Source organism: Oreochromis niloticus, linkage group LG3 (assembly GCF_001858045.2).
Source record: "Oreochromis niloticus isolate F11D_XX linkage group LG3, O_niloticus_UMD_NMBU, whole genome shotgun sequence".
NCBI classification, from domain to species: domain Eukaryota; kingdom Metazoa; phylum Chordata; class Actinopteri; order Cichliformes; family Cichlidae; genus Oreochromis; species Oreochromis niloticus.
The window spans coordinates 44,005,956-44,032,823 of NC_031967.2; the positions used below are offsets into that span (position 1 = coordinate 44,005,956).

At 43.9% G+C, this 26,868-nt stretch overlaps 1 protein-coding gene across 1 annotated transcript; it reads right to left on the reverse strand.

The window, feature by feature from the left end:
- Positions 1-2,006: 2,006 nt before the first annotated feature.
- LOC106097210 (uncharacterized) lies at positions 2,007-4,457 on the reverse strand. The gene is made up of 5 exons (XM_013267057.2): positions 4,353-4,457; positions 2,510-2,869; positions 2,334-2,411; positions 2,140-2,246; positions 2,007-2,060 (listed from the first exon to the last, which is right to left on the reverse strand). The coding sequence occupies exons 1-5, from the start codon at positions 4,417-4,419 to the stop codon at positions 2,007-2,009; spliced, it is 666 nt and encodes a 221-aa protein (XP_013122511.1). The 5' UTR covers positions 4,420-4,457.
- Between the last annotated feature and the right edge of the window lie 22,411 nt (positions 4,458-26,868).

Sequence of the window (26,868 nt, forward strand, 5' to 3'; positions counted from 1 at the left end):
TTTAAATATACACAGACTGCTCTAAAATGAATAATTTTACATATTTAAAACTAATTAAAAGATTTCCACATGCATATGGCTCATTTAAAAGATTGTGAAATGGGCATAAAAGCCTAACTAATGACACAAAGTTTAAATCAAATGTTCTGGGTCACCACGGAAATCTGAGTTGCTTGTGCCTTAGACAGAGACTCTAACCATAATAAAGTGTATGTGTTAGTCCCTGTAGGGAAATTACTCCTCTGCATTTAACCCATTCCCCCAGTGGGCAGCCACCATTGCAGCACCCAGGGAGGAATGTATAGGGATGGTACATTGGTCAGAGGTACCTCAGGGTAGCCATTCAGTGGATTCAAACCTCCGACCTTACGATCATGGGGCAACCACTTTACCTACTGCGCTATCCCTGCCCATGGAGCCTACCTAGTAACTGAAATGGACACTTACATCTTAAGATTTGGCCCAGAAAGTTACACAAAAATGGAAATTTGATGAAGCAAAGCTTAAGAAATAGCACACCTGTAGTGTAGCCCAGAGAAAAGCAGTAATGGTGCTGCTGTAAAGCTAATAGCAGCCCTCCCAGGTCCAGACTTCCTGTAATGCGAGTAAAATGTTAACATTAAAAATGACTGTAAAAGAAGTAATGCTAATATTGTAATTTAAACTGTCCGAGTCTAGAAAAAAATGCAACAAATAGCTTTCTGCTGGTCCACCTGTAAAAACAAACAAACAAAAAAACAAATATTTGAACTTCCAGTACATAAAAGAGTAAATGACTCAGATGGAAAATTAAACATCATGAACTGCTACTTGTGCTTATGCAGAGATTTGCCTGTGGATTCTTACTTTGTCAGAAGCCTTACCTCCACAGATTACTATTGTTTCCAGGTGAGGTTCTGGTAATTGGAAGATTTGGACTAATAATTAGATGATTAAATTTGAGACTTTGAGACTTAAAAATGAACGAAAGATTTAATAAAAAAATTAACAAATAAAAGAGTTGGAACAGTGAAGTTTTACACTCCTAATTCTCAGCAGTTTTAAACTGAAGACAGGATCACAAATCAGACTAAACTTTACAGACTGATCATTAAGTCTAACAACAAGTTTAACATTAAACTCAATTATTTGTAGCTTTGAAAATCCCCAAATCTAAAGAATAAGTCGCCTCCTTTGGGATGTTTATAAAGTGCAGCAGATTATTAACGAAAGGTGTTGAAAGTAATCAGCTTATAGCTCAGCTCCTCTGAGACATTCAAAGATGTTAGAAAGAAAACAAAAACAATCAGAGCTCATCAGCTGTGGTAACAAAGTCTGTTTTCATACAGTGAGGTCAGTAAAACAAAGGAGTTCTCCTTATGAGCTCCATAAATCCTGTTTGTGTTACTTTAAAACTTGTTGGTGCTTTTCCAGTCTCCTGTGTCACCAACATTTTCAGGTGAATTATTTTTTTGATCTTTCCACATGAACTGTGTTGAAAATATCCACTTTCATCGGTAGTGACTGCAAAATGAATGGAAAAGACTCCGTGTTTGGGAATGATTCATGTCAGTCCAGCACAGTAATGATCTGGGGGGATTTTAACCCAGTAAGGTAAAGATTAAATAAATATTCATTAAACATGCTGACAGTGAGGGAGAGGAGTGTTTCTTCTCCAGGCTGAACTTCACAGTTTTGTATTGAAGGAGGAAATCCATCAGTTTCACTGCTTGATGTTTCCAAGCAGATCCTCCAGAGTCTGACAGCAGCCACTTTGACTGAAGACTTCTGTAAGAAATATTTCCTGTTTACATCCTCTGATCTTCCACTCTGGGTTTTCTTTTTTGACACTTTCTTTGTGTGAAAATGAGCTCGATAAATAAACTGGACGAGGCTCGAGTCTTCAGCTGGGGTCAAAGTTCAAATCAGGCTCACATCCTTTTATAGGAGTGACCTTATGATGATCTCAGTGGTGCTGGGTCCGAGGGTCACCCTGTGGATGCTGGTTTGAATATAACTTGACCGAGCTAGACTGCTAGTGGTTGTTTTTGTGTCTCATCATCATCATCTGGATGCTTCTGCTGAAAGAAGGAGAATAATGAGTCAGTCTGACGAAACAAGAAGCAACAACATGTTTGTGTTTGTTTATTTGTTTCTTACTTTTAGTTTCTGAAAAATGCAGTGAGAGAAATACGCAGCAAAACCAACGAGAGTCAGAACTAATAATAAGGTGACGACAACGACGACAACGACCCTCGATCGACCTGCTGATGTAGAAAAAAAAAGGAAAAAAAACAAGGTCACCACAAATACACAAAAAACACCCAAATAGAAAAGTTGGAGCACTTTCTCACCGTTTGTTGGAGTCTTTTCCTGAGGAAGTTTAGTTTGCAGCAAAATGTCTGTTGTCAAGATTATAGCAAAATCTGTATCTAGAAAAAAAAATACACATATCAAGTTTTTGGCTAACAACCAAAAAAATAACAGAACGATTCAAAGTGATCACATATGTGTAAATGAGTTGTCTTACCAGAGACGGTGACTCTGCAGCTGTTGTAGCCGCGGCCATAACCTGTGTCCACCTCACACAGGTACAGACCCGAGTCCTCAGTCCTGAGTCTGGACAGCTGGAGTCTGATTCGTCCTTCTCTGAGGGCGTCTTTGTCACTCTGGACTCGTCCAGAAAACTTTTCATCCTGATCCTCTGAGAACTCGACACCATCATGAAGATAATACAGAGTTAAGTGTTTATGGCCATTATTCAGGCTACAGAGGATCCTCAGTGCTGAGATGGATGTGTCTGGTTTGGTGGTGAACGTCCACTCCAGTGTGATGTTGTGGTTCTCCTCTGCCTGATAGGAGCTCTGTGTCACATCCACTACAAATGATCCTGTTGAGGAGACAGAGAGGAGCAGACACACTCACAACTTTATACAACTTTTTTTTGTCCTCTGACATGCTTCTGTCCACATTGTACATTACTGACATATATTCTACCAATAGTAAACTGACAATAAATAACACTGAATTAGAGTATCTGAAATAAAGTTCCCTGAGTAAGCATAAACTATCCTGGATTCCACATTTTACTTATGTTAAAGGCAAAATTTCAAAGTCTGTCACAATGCTCTGTAAAGTTAAAGATCTCAGAAATCAAACATTACTATATTGTTCAATTATACTTCTGTATATGACTAATTGTGTAAATGTGGGGAGACACCTATAAACACACCATCCAATATACATTCTGCAAAAAAGAACAACAAGGATCATAAATAAAACCAATTCAAAAGAACCATCAAATCTACTTTTCTTTAAATGGAATTTTCTTAAATTTAAAGACTTGGTAAAATATCACAGTATTACAGTGACAGAAGTTAGTGTGTGGGGCACCTGTAAAGGTGATGAATTATACTGAAGTCTTTTCTTCATTTTTACAGATTAAGGCCAAAGTAACCCAAGCTTAAAGTTTTCATCAAGGTATTAGTCACATAGAAATAACTCCATACAAAGCAATATCCATTAACAATTCAGAGATACTAATACGAGAACAACAGCAGCCAACAGTATCACTCCATGTTTTACTCTGGCCATCCTCGTTCCACCTACAGATGATTTAATCCAAGAATTTCCAATTTTTTGTGTTCAAGCTTCAGCTCGGCCTCCAGTCTTTTTCTCAATGACATGTCTCCAAACACTACCATCTCATATCATCTTTTAAAATATAAATGTAAAAGACTGCTCTGATTTTATATTTATAAAACGTCAATAGCAGCGCTGGATTTATGTTAAAGCACTCCTCATGGAAAACATTATTTTACTTGTTTAACATAAATAAATAAATAAATAAATAGTCTGAGAAATAAACTGTGCAACTTGTGAATACAAAGCTGTGGAAGTATTGAGCTGCCCCTCATTGCTTTACATTTCTTTGTAGGAAAATGTGAAATGGATGCAGCAATTTATTGAAATGTGTGCCAACATTTATGGAAATACAGTAAATAAGATAAATACAAAGTGTGTACATTACTAATGAACTAGAAAGTAAATATTTATGTCCACCTTTGTTCTTTAACACAGCCTGAACTCTTAGGCAAAATTGTCATTTCTTTAAAGAAAATTTCTCCAGCCTTTATTGCTTTTTATTATTCATCTCAACATTCAGCGTTTGCTTACCCAGAGCCTTAACAAACCTGCTCTAATTGGAAATGCCATCTCTGCCATCTCCATTTTTAAATCATCAAAAATGTAAAACACTGTCACATTGGAAAGATGTCAGCATACAAAAACTGGCTCAATACCTACATTCGATTTTAGCATCAGTTAAATAAAGATTAATTTAAAGTAGAGTCTGTAATAGAAACATTATTTACCTTTAACTGAACCCAAGCGGAGCATTAAAGTCCACAGTGGGACCATGAAGAAAGGCATGAAACCCATGATGTCATTTTGTTAACAGTCTGTGGGGATCCAGATCTTCTTCCTCGTCTTCACATTCAGGCTGCAGATAAAAAATATAACTGTTACATCTCAACACAGACATGCGGCTCAGTTTATATTTAAACTACAAGGTGACGTGATGAATAAAAATTTAGTTCAGCAGCTACGATACTGACCAACTACTAATGTTAGCTGGTGGCTGAGAGCAACAACTACACCAACAGAAATCTACTAGTTTCAAAAGTGAGGGGAATCCTGAGAAACACCTAAATATCTTTACAAACTAAGGAAAACTAAACTGAAATCAGAAAATTTCAACACAGTAAGAACGTCAGTGAGCAGCATTTTCTAATGTAATTGTGTGTAAGAGACTGACTGATCCTCTGTTACATGGAAACATCGTCACTGTTTTCTGGCAGTGAATATTTTTCCAATTGTGTTTGCAGGAGGAGTTGACTTATTCATCTCTGATAAACAGCAAATTAGTGGAAAAAGCATACATTAATGGCTGAAATTCAGTTGAATCCAGTGATGTCTGGATAGATATTTACCTCTAGAACAGAAGAGTTACAACCACCAAAACAGCAGTGAAGGTTCTGGCATGCATCAGTAATTTATAGTTCAGTTTGTTCACGATTATGCGAGTGTGCTGTAGCAGAGCAGGAAACAAATCTGAGACAGAGGCAGTATGACACTGAGTCAACCCAGACGCCTGGTCTGATCACCTAGTAGGCAGAGACTGCATGATTTGTCAAATCATCATGAACAATAGGAGTGGTAATTTCTATAACTTTGTGAATATAATTTGGCATTTCTTACTAATGTAGGCCAAAAATAAATATATAATATCGTTTCATTTAGTTCAAAGGTTTATTTGCAACAGACAAACTTGAAAGGTACAAATGTGTTGTGCATGAATCGAATTCAAAGGTGATGCAGATGTGTGTCACAAGTTGATCTGGCTGTAGGCTGTGGCACTTGGTCAGAGGTGGCACTGGTTGATTCAAGTCCATGTTAGTGCACACAAAGTAAACTGCACGCTAGTGATGTGCGATACCACTGATTTCCTTTCCGATCCGATACCAAGTAATATTCAGGGTGGTATCGACGATACTGATCCGATGTCACGGCTCGGGGCAGCGGCCGTGTGAAGTGAGGAAGGAGGACTCGAGTGCAGCACTTGCTTAGGAGGCAGGGAGGTTTATTACAGCAGATAGAACACAAAGTGGGGATGGCAAAACAGAACTGAGGATAAACTAAACTGGGAAAACTAAACTATAGCATGGCAAACCTGAAACACGAGAGGAGGACAGCAGGGAGAGCACATAGTGGAGTCACGGAGAGAAAGACGGAGCAATGCAGAGTAGGCAGGGTGACACAGAGTGATGAACACAGACGACGCGACGAGGAACTGAGGGAAACACACACTATAAATACACAGAGGGACACTGGGCAATCACATACAGGTGGGAGACACAGCTGGACCTGATTAACCTGACGAGAGAGGGGAACACTAACACCAGGGACCAACAGAGGGAGCACAAACCCAGAAACCCAGTATCTAAAATCCCAAAACACAAACCATCCCAAAACAGCCCACAAATAATAACAATAAATACACCAAACACAAAATCCCCGAGTCATGGACTCAGGACCATGACAGTACCCCCCCTCTAGGGCTGGCTCCCGACAGCCCCAAAACACAAAAGAACCACCAAGCCCGGGTGGGCGGTGGGAGGCCCAGGACGGAGGGTCCAGACCAGGACCAAAACGAAGGCCCCAGAGTCCCAAAATGTTCACAAAACATACAGGGGAGCAGATACTGAAACACAGTTCAGGTGGCCGGCCTGGAAGAAGGCCGTGGCGGCAACAGATGTCCGGAGGCCGGCCACGCGGAAGGCGGTGGCGGCCACAGAGGTCCGGAGGCCGGCCACGTGGAAGGCGGTGGCGGCGACAACCTTGTTCAGGTGGACGTCCACATCAGCGATGACGACCATCCCATGGCCTAGAAAACAGCCAGTGAAGATGAGGTGCCAGACGTGGACCGGATGGCGGCGTGCCAGCAGAACCAGGCAAGGACGAGGAGAAGGGTGAGGCCGAAGCTGCTGCCGAAGCCGAACCAGGCGAGGCTGGAGCCGATACAGAGGCCTGGCCAGGCGAAGCTGAAGCAGGGGCCGGGCCAGGTGACGCTGAAGCTGAAGCAGAAGCAGCAGGTGATGAAGAGAATGCTGCAGCTGACGCAGCAGGCGAGAATGAAGGCGATGAGGAGGCTGGGCCAGGCGAGAATGAAATAAAAATAAATGGTAAATGGCCTGTATTTATATAGCACTTTAATAGTCCCTAAGGACCCCAAAGCGCTTTACATATCCAGTCATCCACCCATTCACACACACATTCACACACTGGTGATGGCAAGCTACATTGTAGCCACAGCCACCCTGGGGCGCACTGACAGAGGCGAGGCCGCCGGACACTGGCGCCACCGGGCCCTCTGACCACCACCAGTAGGCAACGGGTGAAGTGTCTTGCCCAAGGACACAACGACCGAGACTGTCCAAGCCGGGGCTCGAACCGGCAACCTTCCGATTACAAGGCGAACTCCCAACTCTTGAGCCACGATCGCCACAATGAATGAAGGCGATGAGGAGGCTGGGCCAGGCGAGAATGAAGGCGATGAGGAGGCTGGGCCAGGCGAGAATGAAGGCGATGAGGAGGCTGGGCCAGGCGAGAATGAAGGCGATGAGGAGGCTGGGCCAGGCGAGGATGCAGACACGAAGGCCGGGCCAGACGAGGATGCAGACACGAAGGCCGGACCAGACGAGGACGAAGGTGAGGCTGAAGGCTCTGAAGCTGGCCCAGGCGAAGGCACGGAGGCAGAAGCAAAAACTGCAGCCGGCAAGGATGATGAGGCTGCAGCCGGCAAGGATGATGAGGCTGCAGCAGGCGAAGATGAAGAGGCTGCAGCAGGCGAAGATGAAGAGGCTGCAGCAGGCGAAGATGAAGAGGCTGCAGCAGGCGAAGATGAAGAGGCTGCAGCAGGCGAAGATGAAGAGGCTGCAGCAGGCGAAGATGAAGAGGCTGCAGCAGGCGAAGATGAAGAGGCTGCAGCAGGCGAAGATGAAGAGGCTGCAGCAGGCGAAGATGAAGAGGCTGCAGCAGGCGAAGATGAAGAGGCTGCAGCTGGCGAAGATGAAGAGGCTGCAGCTGGCGAAGATGAAGAGGCTGCAGCTGGCGAAGATGAAGAGGCTGCAGCTGGCGAAGATGAAGGCGACGGCGTAGGAGCCGCGGATGCTGGTGCAGGCGGTGATGGAGCTGCTGCAGCCGCTGGTGCAGGCGGTGACGGAGCCGCTGCAGCTGCTGGTGAAGACGAAGAGGCTGCAGCTAGTGAGGATGCCTGAGACGATGGCGCTGCAGGCGGAGGCGTGGAAGCCGTAGGTGAATGCGCTGCAGACGAAGGCGCTGCAGGCGGCGGAGTGAAAGCCGGAGATGGAGGCGCTGCAGGCGGTGGCGGCGTGGAAGCCGAAGACGGAGGCGCTGCAGGCGGCGGCGTGGAAGCCGGAGACGAAGGCGTGGAAGCCGGAGACGGAGGCGCTGCAGGCGGCGGCGTGGAAGCCGGAGGTGGTGATGGAGCTGCTGCTGCAGGTGGTGCAACTGAAGATGGAGCTGCTGCAGCTGCTGGTGCAGCCGGTGATGGAGCAGCTGCTGCAGGCGGAGGCGTGGAAGCCGTAGGTGAATGCGCTGCAGACGAAGGCGCTGCAGGCGGCGGAGTGAAAGCCGGAGATGGAGGCGCTGCAGGCGGTGGCGGCGTGGAAGCCGAAGACTGAGGCGCTGCAGGCGGCGGCGTGGAAGCCGGAGACGAAGGCGTGGAAGCCGGAGACGGAGGCGCTGCAGGCGGCGGCGTGGAAGCCGGAGGTGGTGATGGAGCTGCTGCTGCAGGTGGTGCAGCTGAAGATGGAGCAGCTGCTGCAGGCGGTGGTGGTAGCTGGATGGGCTCCTCGGTCCCCCAGCGAAAGCAGCAGGCTGAAGCGGTCCCTGAGACCCTCAGGTGAAGCTGCTGATGACAGTGAAGGCTGGACGGGCTCCTCGGTCCCCCAGCGAAAACAGGCTCAAAACCAGCAGGCATGGAAGCCCCTGGCACACACAAAACAAAACCAGCAGGCTCGTGGGCCTCTGGCACACGTGAAACAAAACCAGTAGGCTCGTGGGCCTCTGGCACACACGAAACAAAACCAGTAGGCTCGTGGGCCTCTGGCACACACGAAACAAAACCAGTAGGCACGTGGGCCTCTGGCACACACGAAACAAAACCAGCAGGCTCGTGGGCCTCTGGCACACATAAAGAGGGCTGCAGCTGCGCAGAGCACTGACCCTGCTCAGGCAGTGACCGCCGGGTGCAGTCCCTAGCTGACAACTTGGCCTCCAGGGGTCCAGAGTTAGCCGAGGGTTGTAACCCAGCCTCTGGGGAAGCCCTGGAGCGAGTAACAGTCTCTAATGTTGTCAGCGTGAGAGGAACAGGTCCATTGTGACACAGTTTGTCTCCCTGCTCAGAAACAGTGGTGGAAAAACAGTCCGTTAAGGGGTGTATGGGCATAGCTTCGTGTAGAGGGGCGAGTGAAAATTGTGACTGAACCACGGACTGAAATGTGGGTTGTAGTGATGCTAGTGGTGATGTTAGCTGAGTGGCTGGCAGAACAGGTAATTGTGCTCCTAGGGAGGCTAATGGCCGTGCTACAGACTGGGGAGCTAATGGCTGAACACAAAACTGAGCTGGAGAGTGGCAATAAAGTCCGGGCTCGGATGGAGAGGCAGAGACACAGTCTTTAGGTTTAACAGAAGGTTTATAGACACCCACTTGGGAAGGGTCCGTTACCACAAAGGTAGGTAATCTACACATGTTGTCTTTAATCCCGCTCTGAATAGCCCCAGAAAATAAAGTCCCGGAATCTGGGGGAGCCAAAGCATCCCGCTCACTCACCGCATCTGGCTGCTCGGAAGGAAATGCAGGCGGGGGATGAAGTCCTAAATCCAAAAGGAGAAATTCCTGCTCCCACGGGTATAGCGAGCCCAAAAGCCAAGGGAGACCGGTCACCAGACGCTGTAGCCGCCTCTCTACAGCGTGCTGGGACTTGGCATCCGGGTTTTCCAGCCACAGGTCGATGAGTTCTTGTGTGGCATCGATGAGGTTCTCCCGTAGCTCTTTAGACGGGTTAAGTGCTGCTGGGTCCATCTTGTGGTCGCGTCGTACTGTCACGGCTCGGGGCAGCGACCATGACATCCGATACCGATACTTTGTACAAAAACTTATTTTATTTATTGTATCTCAAATTATAGCGTCATAATTATTACAGGACATCAGATTACTTGTTCTAATCACTTAATAATGCAGAGTTCATCATATAGAAATAAACAAACTGAAGTTGTGCGCTATTTGAACACGTTGCCTGCCTGCAGCACTAAAGGGATCCGTGAGAGACGTCTGTCTCGCCCTAGCAGCACCTGTCCCTGTCCTCCTCTTCAGTTCGTCTCAACATACACTCGTCATATTCTGTGATATGATTTACTCTGAGGTGTTTGACAAGGTGAGTGATGTTGCCACAACCATGCCAACCCTCCTGATTTTTCCGGGAGAATCCCGAATTTCAGTCACACACCCCCCTCCGGAAAATTTCCCGGAGCCACCATTCTCCCAAATTTTCCACCCGGACAACAAAATTGAAAAACCATATCGCAGACTTCATAGCGCGGCCCAGCCAATTCCAGTTTCCAACAATGGCAGAAGCTACTTAGTTTTAATATTACTCTTATTTCTCTAATTCTAATTCTGAGGCCTCAAGGTTGGCAAGTACGGCCACAACACCTCACTTTTTTGCCACATGTATCGCAAACCACGTCTCAGCTGTTTGTGGAGGTAAAACACGTCCGCACAATTACGCTCAGCCATTGTTGTGAGTGCGCACTAGTGATGTGTCGGTCGCGAACGAAATAGCTCTTAGAGGCTCCATCTTTGACGTGAACGACGCGAGCCGTGTTTTTTTTTTTTTTTCCCCCTCTTTCTCTCACCCTCTCTTGCTCTTTTTTTCTGCTTCACTCCGCGCGCGAGCCTTGTGCTTTGTGCTGGGCAGAGGGGGGAGGGGCGGTAGTTACACTCGCAGTAGCACAGGTACAGAGCGGGAGGGAGAGACAGAGAAAGAGAGCCAGGGACAACAATGTCACATTAGAAAACTATAGTAATCATCCACAACTATTTTCAGTTGCAGATGATAAAGGATGTTGTTTTTGTTTTCATATTTTAATTTATATTTAATTGTGTTGTGGTTTGTAGTGTTTTGTGTTGTTTCATTTTAAATTTGTTTAAAAGGAAAAAGCTGAAAATTTAAATGGTTAAAAGTTGAACTGTGACTAGTTGGTTTTTGTATTATATGTTTTATTTATTACATTTTATGTGGAGTGAATAAATAAAAGTATATTTACGGTGGCCCCTAGAGAAGCACGTGCAAACTTCAAAACACGTACAAAACACAACAGAAGTGCTCCAGAATGCTAGGCGCAGTGTTGAGCTTTTGTTACCTAGTGGCTACACAAGCCAGCAAGTACCAATGACCGGATTTGGTGTGTGGTAGTAACAGGTAAATGAACATTTTTTGTAAATTATTTGAATATATATGAGTGCTTGTGTATAAATACACAAACAATACACATATGCTTTCAATTGTGTAATTTAAGTGATCTAGGTAGCTGTTTTGGAAGTTCAGTTAACGCTAGGAATGTGTTTTGCAGTTTGTACGTGCTTTGGAATTTGTACGTGCTTTTTGGAGTTGTTTCTTACGTGTTTTGTCTCTAGGGGCCACCACATATATTTATATATAAACATATAAACTCTTAAGGATTGTTTTGAGTCCACTGTGTGGGAGGTGATCTGTGACGACCACGGAGAGGACATCGACAGCCTTACCACATGCATTACTGACTATATTAATTTCTGTGTGGATAACACCGTACCTACCAGGACTGTACGGTGTTTCTCCAACAACAAACCTTGGATTACTCCAGAAATTAAAGCTGTCCTCAAGCAGAAGAGGAGGGCCTTCAAATCCAAAGACAAAGAGGAGTTGAAAAGGGTGCAGAGAGAGTTGAGGGGACTGATAAGGAATGGGAAGGATAGCTACAGGCAAAAGATGCAGAACCAGCTTCAGCAAAACAACGTTGGTGAAGTCTGGAGAGGCCTCAGAACCATCTCAGGCCACAAACATCAGAACTCTCTGCCTGGGAGGGATGTGAGGTGGGCAAATGAACTGAATCATTTCTTCAACAGATTTGATTCAGCCATGAGGCAGTCTCCAACATCAGCTGCAGACTCACCCACCCCCACTGCTGCTGTTCCACCTCAGACACTTCACACCTCCTCTATTCACCCTGCTCGCTCCTCCCCACCCCCAACAACAGCATCCAATACACACTTAGCACAAGGCTCCAGCCTGTCTCTCTCAACCACCCAGGTTAGGAGGGAACTGAGGAGGATTAAAGCCAAGAAGGCAGCGGGTCCAGATGGCATCAGCTCGAGGGTCGTCGGGTCCTGCGCGGACCAACTGTGTGGGGTGATGGAGCACCTCTTCAACCTGAGCCTGAGGCTGGGAAGAGTCCCACAGCTCTGGAAAACCTCCTGTGTTGTACCAGTGCCAAAGACTTCACGCCCCAAGGACCTCAACAGCTACAGGCCGGTGGCTCTGACATCCCACCTGATGAAGACCCTGGAGCGGCTGGTCCTGGCTCAGCTTCGGCGCCTTGTGAGCTCATCACTGGACCCACTTCAGTTTGCCTACCAGCCTGGCATTGGAGCGGATGATGCCGTCATTCACCTCCTACATCGTTCCCTCGCTCACCTGGAGACCGCTGGGAGCACTGTGAGAATCATGTTCTTTGATTTCTCCAGTGCCTTCAACACTATTCTTCCCTCGGTTCTGAAGGACAAGCTGGAGAACTCTGGAGTGGACCATCACCTCACTACCTGGATCTTGGACTACCTCACCGACCGACCACAGTATGTGAGGACTCAGGGCTGTGTGTCAGACAGGGTCGTCTGCAGTACGGGGGCCCCACAGGGAACGGTTCTGGCTCCGTTCCTCTTCACCATCTACACTGCAGACTTCTCCCACAACTCCACCCAGTGCTTCCTGCAGAAGTTCTCTGATGACTCTGCAATAGTCGGCCTCATCACTGATGGGGACGACAAGGAGTACAGAGGACTGACTCAGGACTTTGTGGACTGGTGCCAGCTGAACTACCTCCAGATCAATGCCAGTAAAACCAAGGAGCTGGTGGTAGACTTCCGCAGGCACAAACATCCTCCACTGCAACCACTGAACATCCAAGGTATGGACATCGAGGCTGTGGACAGCTACAGGTACCTTGGTGTTCATCTGAACAGCAAACTGGACTGGACTCATAACTCAGATGCCCTCTACAGGAAAGGGCAGAGCAGACTGTACCTGCTGCGGAGACTCAGGTCGTTCGGAGTAGAGGGCCCACTCCTGAAGACCTTCTATGACTCTGTGGTGGCCTCAGCCATCTTTTACGGTGTGGTCTGCTGGGGCGGCAACATCTCTGCTGGGGACAGGAAGAGACTGAACAGGCTGATCAGAAGGGCCAGCTCTGTTCTAGGATGCCCTCTGGACCCAGTGGAGGTGGTGAGTGACAGGAGAATGGTGGCTAAGCTGTCATCCCTGTTGGACAACATCTCCCACCCCATGCATGAGACTGTGACAGCACTGAGCAGCTCCTTCAGTGGCTGCGGCACCCACGGTGTGGGACGGAGAGATTTCGCAGGTCTTTCCTCCCCACTGCTGTCAGACTCCACAACAAAGACTTTAACTGATCAAACACACACATCCACACATGTGCAATAACACTAATGTGCAATAATCTTTTCTGGCATCGTTGTATTTTTACTCAGTTGTATATAGCATTTGTATTCTATTTTTATCTTATTGTATATTTTATTCTATTTTATTCTATTGTATATAGTATTTTATTTTATTCTATTCTGTACAGTTGTGTACTGTATTTATTCTTTTATTTTATTCTAATTTTTGCTTCATAACTTTTGCACTGTCCACTTCCTGCTGTGACAAAACAAATTTCCCACATGTGGGACTAATAAAGGTTATCTTATCTTATCTTATATATAAATAAAACCACTTTTTTTTACATTAATAATTCCTTTTGTGCATAATTTTATATTATTGTTAATAATAAATTAATTAAAGCAACAAAACAACCTGAAGAGCCGGCTCTTTTTAGTGATCCGAGCCGAAAGAGCCGGGTCTCTAAAAAGAGCCGGAAATCCCATCACTAGTGCGCACGCCAAGGGGCTGCTAGACATTTATACAGCGTATTTTGCACATGACTATGAAAGGCAGAAGAGGAAGTAGTTCCTTTGAATGCAGACAATCCGAATCTTATAGTTTCTTTCCACTGTGTTCCTGTTAATGATAAACTACAAATTTACCCTAAATTACTAAAATGTCAATATTTTAATGTGAGAATCGATTCTAGAACATAAATGATTGGTATCGGAGGAATCGATATTTAAGGATCGATCCGCACATCACTACTGCACACTTTAGTTGTGAAGCAAAAACGCTGAAATCGAAGTAATAACACGTACAAGAGGAACAATAAGGAAGACAAGATTCTCCCGATCCTTTACTCTTGCTGTGAACAGCAACGGTGTAGTGTTAATTGTTTGCCGTTTTCGCGATCGCCTCCTGCATGAGAATATCACCAGGTAAACTCCCGACATTTTTAAACATTTTGTTGTTCAACAGCAACAAAACTGACGGAATTTGTTTGACGTAACCTCACAAATGTCACAGATGAAATATTTGGTGTTTATTTGCTGGTTTGTCGGTCGCCGCTCCTGAAAAGCAAGTTGACCACACATCTGTTCAAACAATGCATGATAATCTGCGACGCCAGTTAATCTGGAACAGCGGCTGTCATCAGTGGCTCATATAAAAGACAAAGTTCTAAATGTGAATTTGGCTTGATCAAAATTCCAAAAATGTAACTAAAAGTTAAGTTTTAGGTTTTAGCCGAGAGTAGCTGAAAGTAAAACATTGCTTTACCTTGAACAGGTGTGATTAAGACGAAACCCGAGCACAGGATTAAACTCCAGAGTGAAATAAGACAAGCTTTTTCACATGTGATTAAAATTCAGTGTAATCTACACGAACATGCAGCTGGAAACACCCGCTTACACTGTACAGAAGTCAAAGCCGAGCACAGGAGAAACTCCAGAGTGAGAAAGAGTCCTTAAAGTAGAATTTGTTCAGAGACATTAAAGATGATTAATTTTTCCGTTTTCTGGAAAACTGCAGTCCGATCGGTCCCTACCTGCTTCGTTCTCAATGAACAGAATGAGCTGTGAGACTCACTCGTGCTTTACTGCGATCTCATTGTTTTGGGTGGGGTTAACTTAGCCCTAAATGGTTATGATTTCCCATGACGCAGTGACTTGAGCGATTTTACACCAATGACGGTAAAACATCGCAGTAGGAGGAGACTTATATTCCTGATTTTCTCAGAAACTGAACCAATGTACTAGCACATACTGTATACACACACACACACACACGCATATATATATATGCGTGTGTGTGTGTGTATACATACATACATACATACATACATATATATATATATATATATATATATATATATATATATATATATATATAGTTAAGAGGGACTGTTTGCCCAGGGCCTCTGACAAAAAGTCTTGTTAACTTTAAAAAAAAACAAAAAAAACATATCAATCAGCTGGATCACCTGTTGAGAAAGAAAAAAAAACAAGCAAAAACAGAGAGCAATATAATAAACAACATCATCGCGATGGTCTATGTGAATATAACAGTAAATATTGTGCTGTAAAGCACACTGTGATTTTTTTATCTGTGAAAAGCACTATATAAATAAATTTTACTTACTTACTTACTTAAATACTAAATATTGAATATTATTGTGCAGCACGTAGGATCGACAGCGCACAGTGTGCTTTGAGGTAGGAGCCAAAAAGGGTGTAGTTTGTGTGTGTGAGCACCCGTGTGTACACCTGTGAGCATGTATTTAAAAGGTTCCTTCATGTAATGATCTGCTAGAGGGTGTGGGGGGCCACAGCTCCGTCCTCCAGGGCATGAAGCAGGTATGGAGGAGATCAAGGTTCCAGACAACCAGAGACCCTCAGAACACAAGAGACCAAGGAAGACCAACAGAGGGGCCGCCGCGCCACTATCCCAGAAAGAGCTGAGGAGAGCCCCAGATGAGGGGTCACTCAGCAGCCGCGGAGCAGAAGCCGGGGGGGGGGTTGCAGTGACGTGCCCGTGAGCTCCACTGGCAGCCAGCTGTGCCAGAGTGACCGAGCCCCAGGCCAGAGGCCGAGGGCACACCACCCCCGAAGGGGCCCGAGCGAGCCCCTGGCTCCAGGCCCCAACAAGCAGCCACCAGGAGTGAGCCGGTGTGTACCTGGATGCCCATCCCCGGACACAAAGAACCCCCAACGCACCGATGTCTGAGGGCGTCTGCCACTGGCAGGGGGAGTGGTGGGGGGAGATAGGCCTCCATACCAAGGAGGGCCTGAGATGTCCCCAGAGAGGTGGCGTCTGATACCCAACCTGACATATAGACACAGACATACAGGCACACACAGATACAAACATCCATTCCCACCCTCATGCTCTCATATGCAATTACTCAGCACTGGAGACAGACATAAAGAGACACTGTACACACAATCACACTCCCTAAGCATACTCTAAGCTCTGGGGTGGAGAGAAGCAGACTGCCCCGACTCCGCAGCAGCAGGCAGGCCCCACATTCCAGACCCCAATTGGACGGCCAACTCCTCCTCCTAGCCTTCAGTCATTTCAGACGGCTGTTGCCCTGACCTTATATCAAGCAGTCATTTTCAAAGGAGACACCAAAACAATTCATGTGAGTTGACTACACCCACTCTGTAAAAAGCAGACCAATCAGCAGCAGTCTCTGGGTATGTAGCTGAAAATCTAATAAACCTGCTGCTGCAGTCAGCTCTGTGTTTTATCTCTATTTGGCAAATATATTAATAAAAAGCTTAAAGACTCAGCCAAGGCTGGAGTTGACCCATCAAACACTCACTAGGAACACAGATCAGCTTAGACTATGACCTTTTATTTTTAAATTATTCTGCTCTACAGCAGTGTAAGTTAAGTACATAACTAATACATTAAGCTGTGGCAGTTTGTGGCTCAGCTGCAAGGTGGGGGTGGAGCAGTGTCGGGCAAGGGTGACACACACCTGAGCTCCATCAGCTGATCATGTCTCCTGTATAAAAGACATGATCTGTGGAGGTGTGTTGTATCTGGGTAGCAGTTGGAAAGCTGTGTGTTGGTAAAAAAGTTTTAAACAATAGAGATGTTGGTAATTTGCAAACGTAGCACTTGGTAAAGTGTAAAGCTAAACTATGTATAAAAAATTGCATAAATCTGTTGGTATTTGGGCTATTCAGCTATGTTGGGTTTTTGGCTGTTACACCTTTCCACCAACAGAGGGCAGGCACAGAAAAAAGGATAAAAGAAAAGTTCTGAAAAAAAAAGGAAAAAGAAGAAGAAGAGAAGCGCATGCTTGGGTTCTGTATGTAAAAGCCACGGTTCTGGGGTACCCAAATAAACTCGGTTTGCTGTTTACACCAAGTTGTCCTGGAGTGGTGTAACACAAGCTGTGTGTTCGGGTCCTCATTCATGTCACAGGCAAATACAATAAAGAGAAGTGTTTGATGGTGGACCAACGTTCAGGAAAATCGGTCAGCTCATCCATAACTAAACACTCACGTCCAAAATAATTAGGTTCCACTTATTTTTCTAAAGAAGCATCAGGTAGAATATGACTTTTAATTTAATTTCATGCAAGTTAAGCACATAAATAAAACTGAAAGCTCAGAGCTTCTTTTAAGTCAGCCTGGAAGAGACAAAGTCCTGCTTTAAGTGCAGGTCTCTGCACGATTCCAAGAACAGTTCTTTATAAACATAAATACAACTTTTCTCACACTGGGTTGCTACATTTGGAGCTTTTAACAACTGACAGCCATTTTCGTCTTGTATGTGCTCACAGTTTGACAGAAAAATAATAGTCTGACTTTATTCAGAGTTTATCAGTAACACGTAGAAAAAGTTTTTCACCACATTTTTGGTGTTTTGCTATAAGGTTCTTGTTTTTTTATTCTCTGACTAAAAAAACAAAACAAACAAAAAGAAACCAAATAAACACAAAAACTTACCGCAGATAAAGAACCCAGACTTTGACACAGTGATCCAAACTGAAACGAGTTGCTGGAGTCAAGCAGGAAACACAAAATGAGTCAATGATTAACAAGTCACTGCAAGCCGGACACTCCGGTTGGATCAGTTTCTAACGTTCATTGCTGCACATTCATTGGTCTATTTATCAGATAAACACTGAGCATGACGAACACAGGGAAGGTTGACCTTGATTGCATACTGCATCAGATCAGTACAGATCATGTGTAAACCAAAGAGGAGCTCAAAATGGTTTCAGTAGTTTCTTATTACCTTCAGTTAGGAGCTCATGTTTTTGTTAGCGTTTGCATTTCATCAAAGTACATCAAAGTGTAAATACCCACAGTGTGTAATTCCTGTTCTTGTTTGCCAAGTCCTTAAATCACCTGCTCGATTCATCTTATCTACCTGTCAGACTATGAAAATCTAATCTTTTTTAGAACTGTAAAAAGCGGTCCTCCACACCTGTATTCTGGTGTAAAATGTCTTCAGGTACACACTTTAGGTGTATGCACTGTTTTCTGAACCGGATATGTTGAGTATCACAAACATTACTTTAATGCTGAATAAGAAAACATTACTCATTAATCCTTAACTTAATAATAAAGATAAGTCTTCATGTACATATGAAGGACTACAGGAATATCTGTACCACAGCCAATCAGAGTGGTCCTACCCCTGACTATCTCTGATTGGTTTAGACCACGATATGGAATTTCACCTCTCTGGTTGTGAGGGAGTCTTAGCAAGTGCATGAGATTAGATGTCCATTCAAACAGCACTCCAACCAGTCACAGAAGGCCAACGACTTCCAAAGTGCAGCCCAAATATTATTATCTCTGCCAGGGGGTCTCCAGGCCTCAAGGGCCGGTGTCCTGCTGGTTTTACATGCGTCTTTGAGACAACACAGCTGATTTAAATGGCTACAACTCTCTGTTTTTTATTTGTTTATTTGTTTTGTTTGTTTGTATATTTTTTTATGTATCGGGACAATAAAAATAATCTGGTCTTTAGAATGGTGTAAAATTAGATAAACAGAACATCGGATGAAATATAAAAAGAAAATAACATGATTATGCCATGTTATTAGTTAACAAAAATAAGGTTCAAATCCAGAAGCACTGTGTGAAAAACTAAGTACAACCCATTTGATAGCTTAAAGGAGGACTTTTAGCAGCAATAGATTAATAAAACAAAACATACAGAAAATTACAAGTTAAAGTTTCTTTGGTCTTTCATGTTGTTGTGGAACAACTTGGCTAACTCTTCTGTTCTACATTGCCTCAGTTTATCAAAGTTTGTGAGACTTTATGAACAAATGCAATGTCCCATCTATGCATTTCAATCAGGATGAGGTTTGGACTTTGACTGGACCATTGTAACATCTTAACCCTCTTCTTTTTTAGTCATTCTGGTGTAGATTTACAGGTCTGCTTGGGTCAAATGTCCTGTTGCATTACCAAATTTTGGCTAATTTATTGAACAGATGACTGTACATTTAGCTGTAGAGAACTTAGGTATAAGGAGGTTATGGCTGCAAAACAAGTCTAAATCATCACCATACTTAAAAGCTAGTATGAAATGTTGTCAGGGTCGGACGGTGCCCCGACCGGTCGACCTGCCTGTGTGTATATGCGTGTGTGTGTTTCCTCCCTCTCTCTGTTTTTCCCTCCAGCTCCGCTGCGGTGTTTACGGAGGTCACCTAGCAACAAGGGACCTCCGACCGGGAAGTGCTGTCGCCCTGAGCTGCCTCACCTGCAATCAATTCTTCACCAGCTGCTGCCTATCATCCACCATCTTGGGCAGGGCTATTTAAGGGTGCAGCTGAGCAACAGACAGCGCTGGAGTATTACACTAAATCTGGTAGTGTTATGAGCCGCTTGAGTTCTCTCAGTGTTGACTGCTCAACATATTAATCGCTGCTGTTGTTTGTGTGCAACTACGAACTGGGACGGAGGATTCACTAGCACAAGGAAGCACTCGGAGGAGAGACGGGCACTCACTACCACGTACGGTCTGAGCACGGGAAGAAGGATGCACCTACAATCATTATTGCACATTCTAACTGTTGTCAACCTTGCTTCACTGTAAATAAACACACTGCCTTTATTCTGAGCTCTGCACCTGAGTCCACTCAGTTCTCAACCGTGACAGATGCTTGTGCTGATATTCTCAATCTAAAGGACATTGTTCCAGCAGTGTTTAGAGCAAAAGAAAAGAAAACTACCAAAACAGTGTCATGTTTGATAATATAAATGCATTTGTTAAAATAAGGTGGTCAGGGCACTACTAAGAATGAAGGTGAATGTATCGGTGTTTGGTCAAGTTTTATAGTTTGTTGAGTTTATTAGGTCCCTATCCAAGAGTTCATAGCCATTACTCTAACCATGCTTTCCCTATTTCAGTACCTGCTGGGGTTTGGAGAAGAGAGGAGTAGTGCCGGCAGCTGCAACTGATGAACGCTGGGCTGCAGAGGGGGTGCTGAAAAGCTGCCAATATAGGCACTCAAAGAAGAAAGGATCCAACAAATAAAAGACACTGTTACAACGCTGCCAAGCATCTGGTCATTTCCCGATACAGTGTTGTTGACAACTGGGCTCAGCATGACTGCCTGGCGCAGTCAGTGGACGCATTGGCTTAAATGGTAGCAGAGGTGGTAGCAATGCACCAGGAGCAGGCAGTGGTGCATCGTGAGGAGGCTGATTAACTAATGGACCAAGCTGAGCATCAGACTGCGGGGTTGGCACACCTTGTTGCTTGTTCCTATTTCTCATCAGCACTGAGATTGATGCTCTACTTGATGGGAGAAGGAGATGCCATAAGCCTTTATTAGACATTTGTAAGTGTCAGCTCCCTGTAAGCCTAAAACGGGAGGAGAAACATTACGGCCGCACATTTTACACCAAATCAGATCAGAGATGGTAAAACACACTCACTGATGGCATGGTCAAGACAGCACGGTGCATTTAAGTACAATCAGCCAACACAGCTGCAAGTTAAAGATAAAGTTACAGAGACTCTTTTATGTTTGCTTGTTTTTTATTATCATTATAAATGTGAGATTAATCAGCTCTGCCTGTTTGATAGTCCACCGTTCACAGTTTTCAAGATGCGTCATCTTCAAACTTTGCAACAATAAACTAGGCCTCCAGGGACATGAGTAGCTAGGCTGACTAAACATTTAAACCTTGACCTTTATTGTTCTTGCACCCAAAGTCAAAGTTAACCTTGGAAAATTATTTCAAGAAACCATCTTGAGTAATATATAATATGAAAAGGCATGGAGAGAGCCATACAACACACTTTTTATTTTTTCAATTTGATGCCCTTCAACGTCCCAGTGACACCATAACAGGCTGATGTCTGCCTTTCAGGGGTTTTTTGCACTCTCTGGGTGGAGGTCTGTGATGAAAGAGAAGTATGAGGACAAGTGGTGAAAGACAGTTGCTAATGTGTTTTATGTCAAAGAATCAAAGCATGAAAGATATGTGTCTAATTTAATTTGATTCATTTATTAATTGATTTAAGCAGTTGCCTCAATGAACTTTATATTGTGAGGTAAAGACTCTACAATAATACAGAGAAACCCAGGCGATCCACTGTGAGCAAGCACTTTCAATTCAATTCAATTCAATTTTATTTATATAGCGCCAAATCACAACAAAAGTCGCCTCAAGGCGCTTTATATTGTACAGTAGATCGCACAATAATAAATACAGAGAAAAACCCAACAATCATATGACCCCCTATGAGCAAGCACTTTGGCGACAGTGGGAAGGAAAAACTCCCTTTTAACAGGAAGACACCTCCGGCAGAACCAGGCTCAGGGAGTGGTGGCCATCTGCTGCGACCGGTTGGGGTGAGAGAAGGAAGACAGGATGAAAGACATGCTGTGGAAGAGAGACAGAGATTAATAACAGATATGATTCGATGCAGAGAGGTCTGTTAACACATAGTGAGTGAGAAAGGTGACTGGAAAGGAAAAACTCAATGCATCATGGGAATCCCCGGCAGCCTACGTCTATTGCAGCATGACTAAGGGAGGATTCAGGGTCACCTGGTCCAGCCCTAACTATATGCTTTAGCAAAAAGGAAAGTTTTAAGCCTAATCTTGAAAGTAGAGATAGTGTCTGTCTCCCGAATCCAAACTGGAAGCTGGTTCCACAGAAGAGGGGCCTGAAAACTGAAGGCTCTGCCTCCCATTCTACTTCTAAATACTCTAGGAACAGCAAGTAGGCCTGCAGTGTGAGAGCGAAGTGCTCTAATAGGGTGATATGGTACTACAAGGTCATTAAGATAAGATGGGGCCTGATTATTTAAGACCTTGTATGTGAGGAGCAGGATTTTGAATTCAATTCTGGATTTAACAGGACACACTTGGTGACAGGAAGAAGAAAACCTGTGGTAGAAGCAGGCTCAGGGAGGGACGACCAAAGATATTTTATTCTAGTCATATTTTATGACTAAAGGAAGACATAAAATATGTTCTCTTCAGTCCATGTTGAACTTTGTTTTGAACTTATATTCATATGAACTTAAGTCCGTATTGATCCTGAATCTAAAATAAAACAGGGTTTGTACATCATGTGATGAGTAACCTCTGATTTCAGGGACTGTTGGGTTTCAGGCCCAGTGTTGATGTCTAAGCGAGGGTCTGGCTTCCATTCCTGGAAATATGTCACAGTTCTGATTATAATGTTTACAGACAGAGTTTCTGCACACAGCCGAGGTTTTAATTTCTGTGGTTGATGTGTTTTTGTTGGCTTTTCAAGTGAAGATCTCCAGCCTCCATTCTGCGGCAGTTTGCAGTTGAGTGTTCAGAGAGAGGGATGAAAATTAACACCTAAGTGGACGAGTTCAAGTATTTCAACGTTCTGTTTATAGCAGTGCAGTGAGAGTGGATCGGGAGATTGGCAGACTGGTGCAGTGTCTGCAGAGATGCGGCCTCTGTACCGCTCTGTTGTGTTAAACAGAAGACTAAGCTGTTGGTTTACTGGTCGGTCAACATTCCTAACCTCACCCAGGAGTGACATTACAGAAACAAACTTTTTTTAAAATGTCTTTGAGCGCTCACTAAGAGAAAGTTCAGTCATTTCTAAGTTGTGTTTACTTCAATCATTTTATTTGAACAGTGATGAAACAATTTCCCAAATCTCTGATGAATAATTTTTTGATCATATCTTTTCATTAAATCCACTAATGATGATCTTTTTAATGACCTTTATTTTGTGTTTTTTTTTTTTATAAAGACTGAACATCTCTCATTAAAAAATAGAAAACAAATTTAGAATGGACCTAAAAGGGAAGCGTTTTTTTCTAGAAATAACTATATTACTGACACAGTTTCATGATATCGCACCGTTAGCATGCTTTATTGAGAGCTGAAGAGAGTCAAAAGCCTTTTTTTTGCCTTTCAGTGAAGAAGTGAAGGATGTCTCTTCAGGAGATCTTCTGGAGACCCTCAGCTGTCACTGCTGTTTTGGTGCTTCTGCATTCTTCACTGGGAGACTATTGTGATGTAGTTTCTGAAACATTATGAGTTATTTATAACTCTGTTAGTTATAGTTCATTCCTTTTCATCAGCAATCAGAGGGAACTCCTTCCTTGTTTATCAAACAAAGTAAACACTGAACAAACAGCGACAGAGCTCGTTCCTCTGGTCTTAGTTATTAGTTTCATGCTGTCCTTTGTACAGGTGTAAATCACCCGAACGGTTTCAGAGGTGGAACATTTACTCTGTGCAGAGTATTTTATTTTGAAAAAATTGAGTCTCTGTGCTTTTCCTGTGGCCTACTCATCTGCTCTGTGATGCTTGATCCTGCAACGTCTCTTTCAGAGCTCAGCAGAGAATATTCAGAATTACACTTTGGCACATTTAAGCAACGCCTTTAAATGTTATGTGAGTCTAAATATAACACAGCAGGTTTATTACTGCAGAGTCTAGTTCAAAAGTCATGAACAAACTGTGTCACGCAATAACTATCTGCATTCTTCACTGGGAGACTCTATTATGACAATAGTTCTTTATGACTCTGTTATTTATAGTTCATTCCTTTTCATGAGCAATCAGAGGGAACTCCTTCCTTGTTCACCAAACAAAGTAAACCCTGAAAAAACAGCGACTCGTTCCTCTGATCTTAGTAGATCTGTGCTCTCTTCTGGACTAATCTTTCCCTGCTACAGGGATTTTTTAAAAAACCTTTAGCGTCAAAAGAATCCTGTCACTTTATTTTCAGCAGCAGTTCTATGTTTATTTTGCTACTAGTTCAGTTTTCTAGATTTACATGTTTGAATCCGACTGTTGTGTGAACGCATGAAAATCTACAGATAAAGGCAACACAGCTGGAAACTGTGAGGAAACAGAACACTAACACAAGTAACTATACTGTAACATGTATTTTAATATTGAATGGCTCCTAAACATGTTAGCAATGTATACATTGATCATAAACTCATTTAGGTCAACTGATGATTGTGGATGTGTCACTGGGAGTGGGACTGATACAATCTCAGTGTGTTAATGATAAAGGTGAGAGGTCTTCCCTTCTTGTTTGTCGTCTTTAACTTACAATATAAAGCACCTTGAGATTTAGATCTATCTATCCATCTACATCAAGGTGCTTTATATTGTACGGCAAAGCCCATTCAAAACAGTTCTGTGCAAACTGTTCATAAACTCACTGAGGTCAGGTGATCACTCCCAGTGGATCTGTCACTGGGAATGTCAGTCATCTCATGTGACACAGTTTCATAATCATGGTTTATGTAACATGTCTGATGTCAGCAGAGGGATTCCCTCTTGCTTCACTATGCAGGGTAAACCCTATAAACAAACACAGGTAACACTTTAATGATGGGTGTTGGTTGGTATTGACAGATCTGTTGCTGTTCTCACGTCACTGCATTGTTTTCTTCGCAAGTTCATTCTCTGAAAATCTGACTCAGATTCTCAAATTCATGGTATGCTTTGTTTCCAACAGCAGTTCTATGATTCCTTCTGTCTTACCACTGAAACACACTTATGTGGATTTGAGTCCAGCTGTTGTGTAACACGTGAACTGCTCTGTTCTGCAGATAAAGTGAACCCTGCTGTCTCGTACACTGACATTACCGTCACACAGGAAGTGAAACCTCATACTTTCAGAGGTAAGAACATAAAAACTCACTCAGATACTGCAGGCTTCTGTGTCTGACTGAATTCAAAGGCCTCTGTGATATAAAACTGTAAATAATGAGGATAAAAACGATCAGTGTTCACATGAGATTTTAAACTAAAGGACAAGCTGCACTAAACTTTAGTTCTCACAGCAAAAACACTGTAAACTCACTCTGTCATTTCCTCCACTATGTACTGAAAACTGTCTGAAGTCATGTGCATGTTGTTCTTATCTGCTTAGAAACAGAAGACCTCTGGACTGTTACTGTGTTACGTCTCCTCGAGGGCAGGAGGGAATAACACAACAACTCCGGAAACTCAGTACAGGTGTTAAGAAAGAGGTTTAATGGCAACGCTCTCACAAAATAAATAACCCAAATCCAAACAACAAATGTGGGGGAGAAAGGGACAGTTAGGTTGTGCCAAAAAAACCATCAAAATGACAAAACCAAAACATAGCTGAGCTATTATCCTAGAAAACAAAAACAGAAAGACCCTAAACCTCAACTCAAAACAAGCTCAAAATTACATGGGTGGCACCAACCTACTTACCTAGTGTTTCTAACAAAAAGACTCTACGTGAGTAAGTGTATGGGGTCCCCAAACTTACCTAGTCCACTTTTACTCCCACCACAACCATCAAACAAAAGAAACACAGCAGAGGAGCTTTACACATGAGCCAAACAATTCAAAGGAGGGAAGAGAGGCCACGCCCAGCCACAGGTGAGTCTCCTTATCAAGGTGTGCACTCCTGGTTTGTCCAATCAGGGTCTCCCTCCTTTAATTAGTTGGACATCCCCAGATTGACATCAGCCTGCAGTCTGCGACCTAAGGGATTAGCAAACAAAAGGAGAGGGAAAGAAAACATGCAGCCTGCAGACACGTAACACCCCCACCCTTACAAGTCCAAACAAAAAGTTTGGATCCTTCAAACACAAACAAAAACCCTAAACAGACTACAGGGCACGGGATAGTGCATCAGCCAGGACATTTTCTGTCCCTCTTTTATGGCAGATCTGAAGGTTATACTTGGATGATTAAAGACCACCTCATAAGCCGACGGTTGTTATTGTACATCCTTGAAAGGAAAACAAGCGGATTGTGGTCTGTAAAGACTTATGGGTTCTACACTTAATCCAAGATAAACCTCAAAATGTTGCAGAGCCAACAGAACGGCAAGAGTTTCTTGTTCGATTGTGGAATACCTTCTCTGAGGAAGAGTGAACTTCTTTGAGAAGTAGCACACAGGGTGATCGAGTCCATCCTGATCTTCCTGTAGAAGGACAGCACCTACCCCAACGGCGCTAGCATTGACCTCCAACTTGAATGGTCGGCTGAAGTGTGGGGCGGAGAGAACAGGTGAACATGTAAGCAATCCTTTAAGATTCTCAAAGGCATGTTGGCAATCATCAGACCAGAAAAATAGAACTGAGGGACTGGTCAAGGCAGTCAACGGGGCAGCTACTGTTGAGAAGTTCTTACAGAACCGGCGATAATATCCGGCCATTCCAAGAAAATGACGTAGCTCCCTTCTTGTAGATGGAACTGGAAAGGTCGAAATGGCACGGATCTTGGCATCCACTGGGCATACCTTTCCTCCGCCAACTTGTTGGCCTAGATAGAGAATGGTGCTTTTACCAAACTCACACTTGGCAAGATTCAAAGTCAGCGAGGCAGCTGAGAGGCGTTCAAATACAGCTGACAAGGTAGCAAGATGCTCTGCCCATTCACTGGAATACACAACAATGTCGTCTAGATACACCCGGCAGTTTGGAACATCACCCAGTACTTTGTTCACCAGCCTCTGAAATGTAGCTGGCGCCTTACATAACCTAAATGGCATGACTGTACTGGAGGAAACTGTCCGGAGTTACAAAAGCAGATATCTCTGATGCCCTTTTGGTTAAAGGAATCTGCCAGTAACCTTTCAACATATCCAGTTTAGTAATAAATGTGGCAGGTCTG

Excerpts from the sequence above, each read along its gene's own strand:
- LOC106097210 (XM_013267057.2), bottom strand. The coding sequence starts at position 4,419 with ATGGGTTTCATGCCTTTCTTCATGGTCCCACTGTGGACTTTAATGCTC. Across the intron at positions 2,412-2,509 it reads CTGCAGAGTCACCGTCTCTG|ATACAGATTTTGCTATAATC; the intron begins GTAAGACAACTC and ends TTTTTTTTCTAG. Across the intron at positions 2,061-2,139 it reads GCATTTTTCAGAAACTAAAA|CAGAAGCATCCAGATGATGA; the intron begins GTAAGAAACAAA and ends TCCTTCTTTCAG.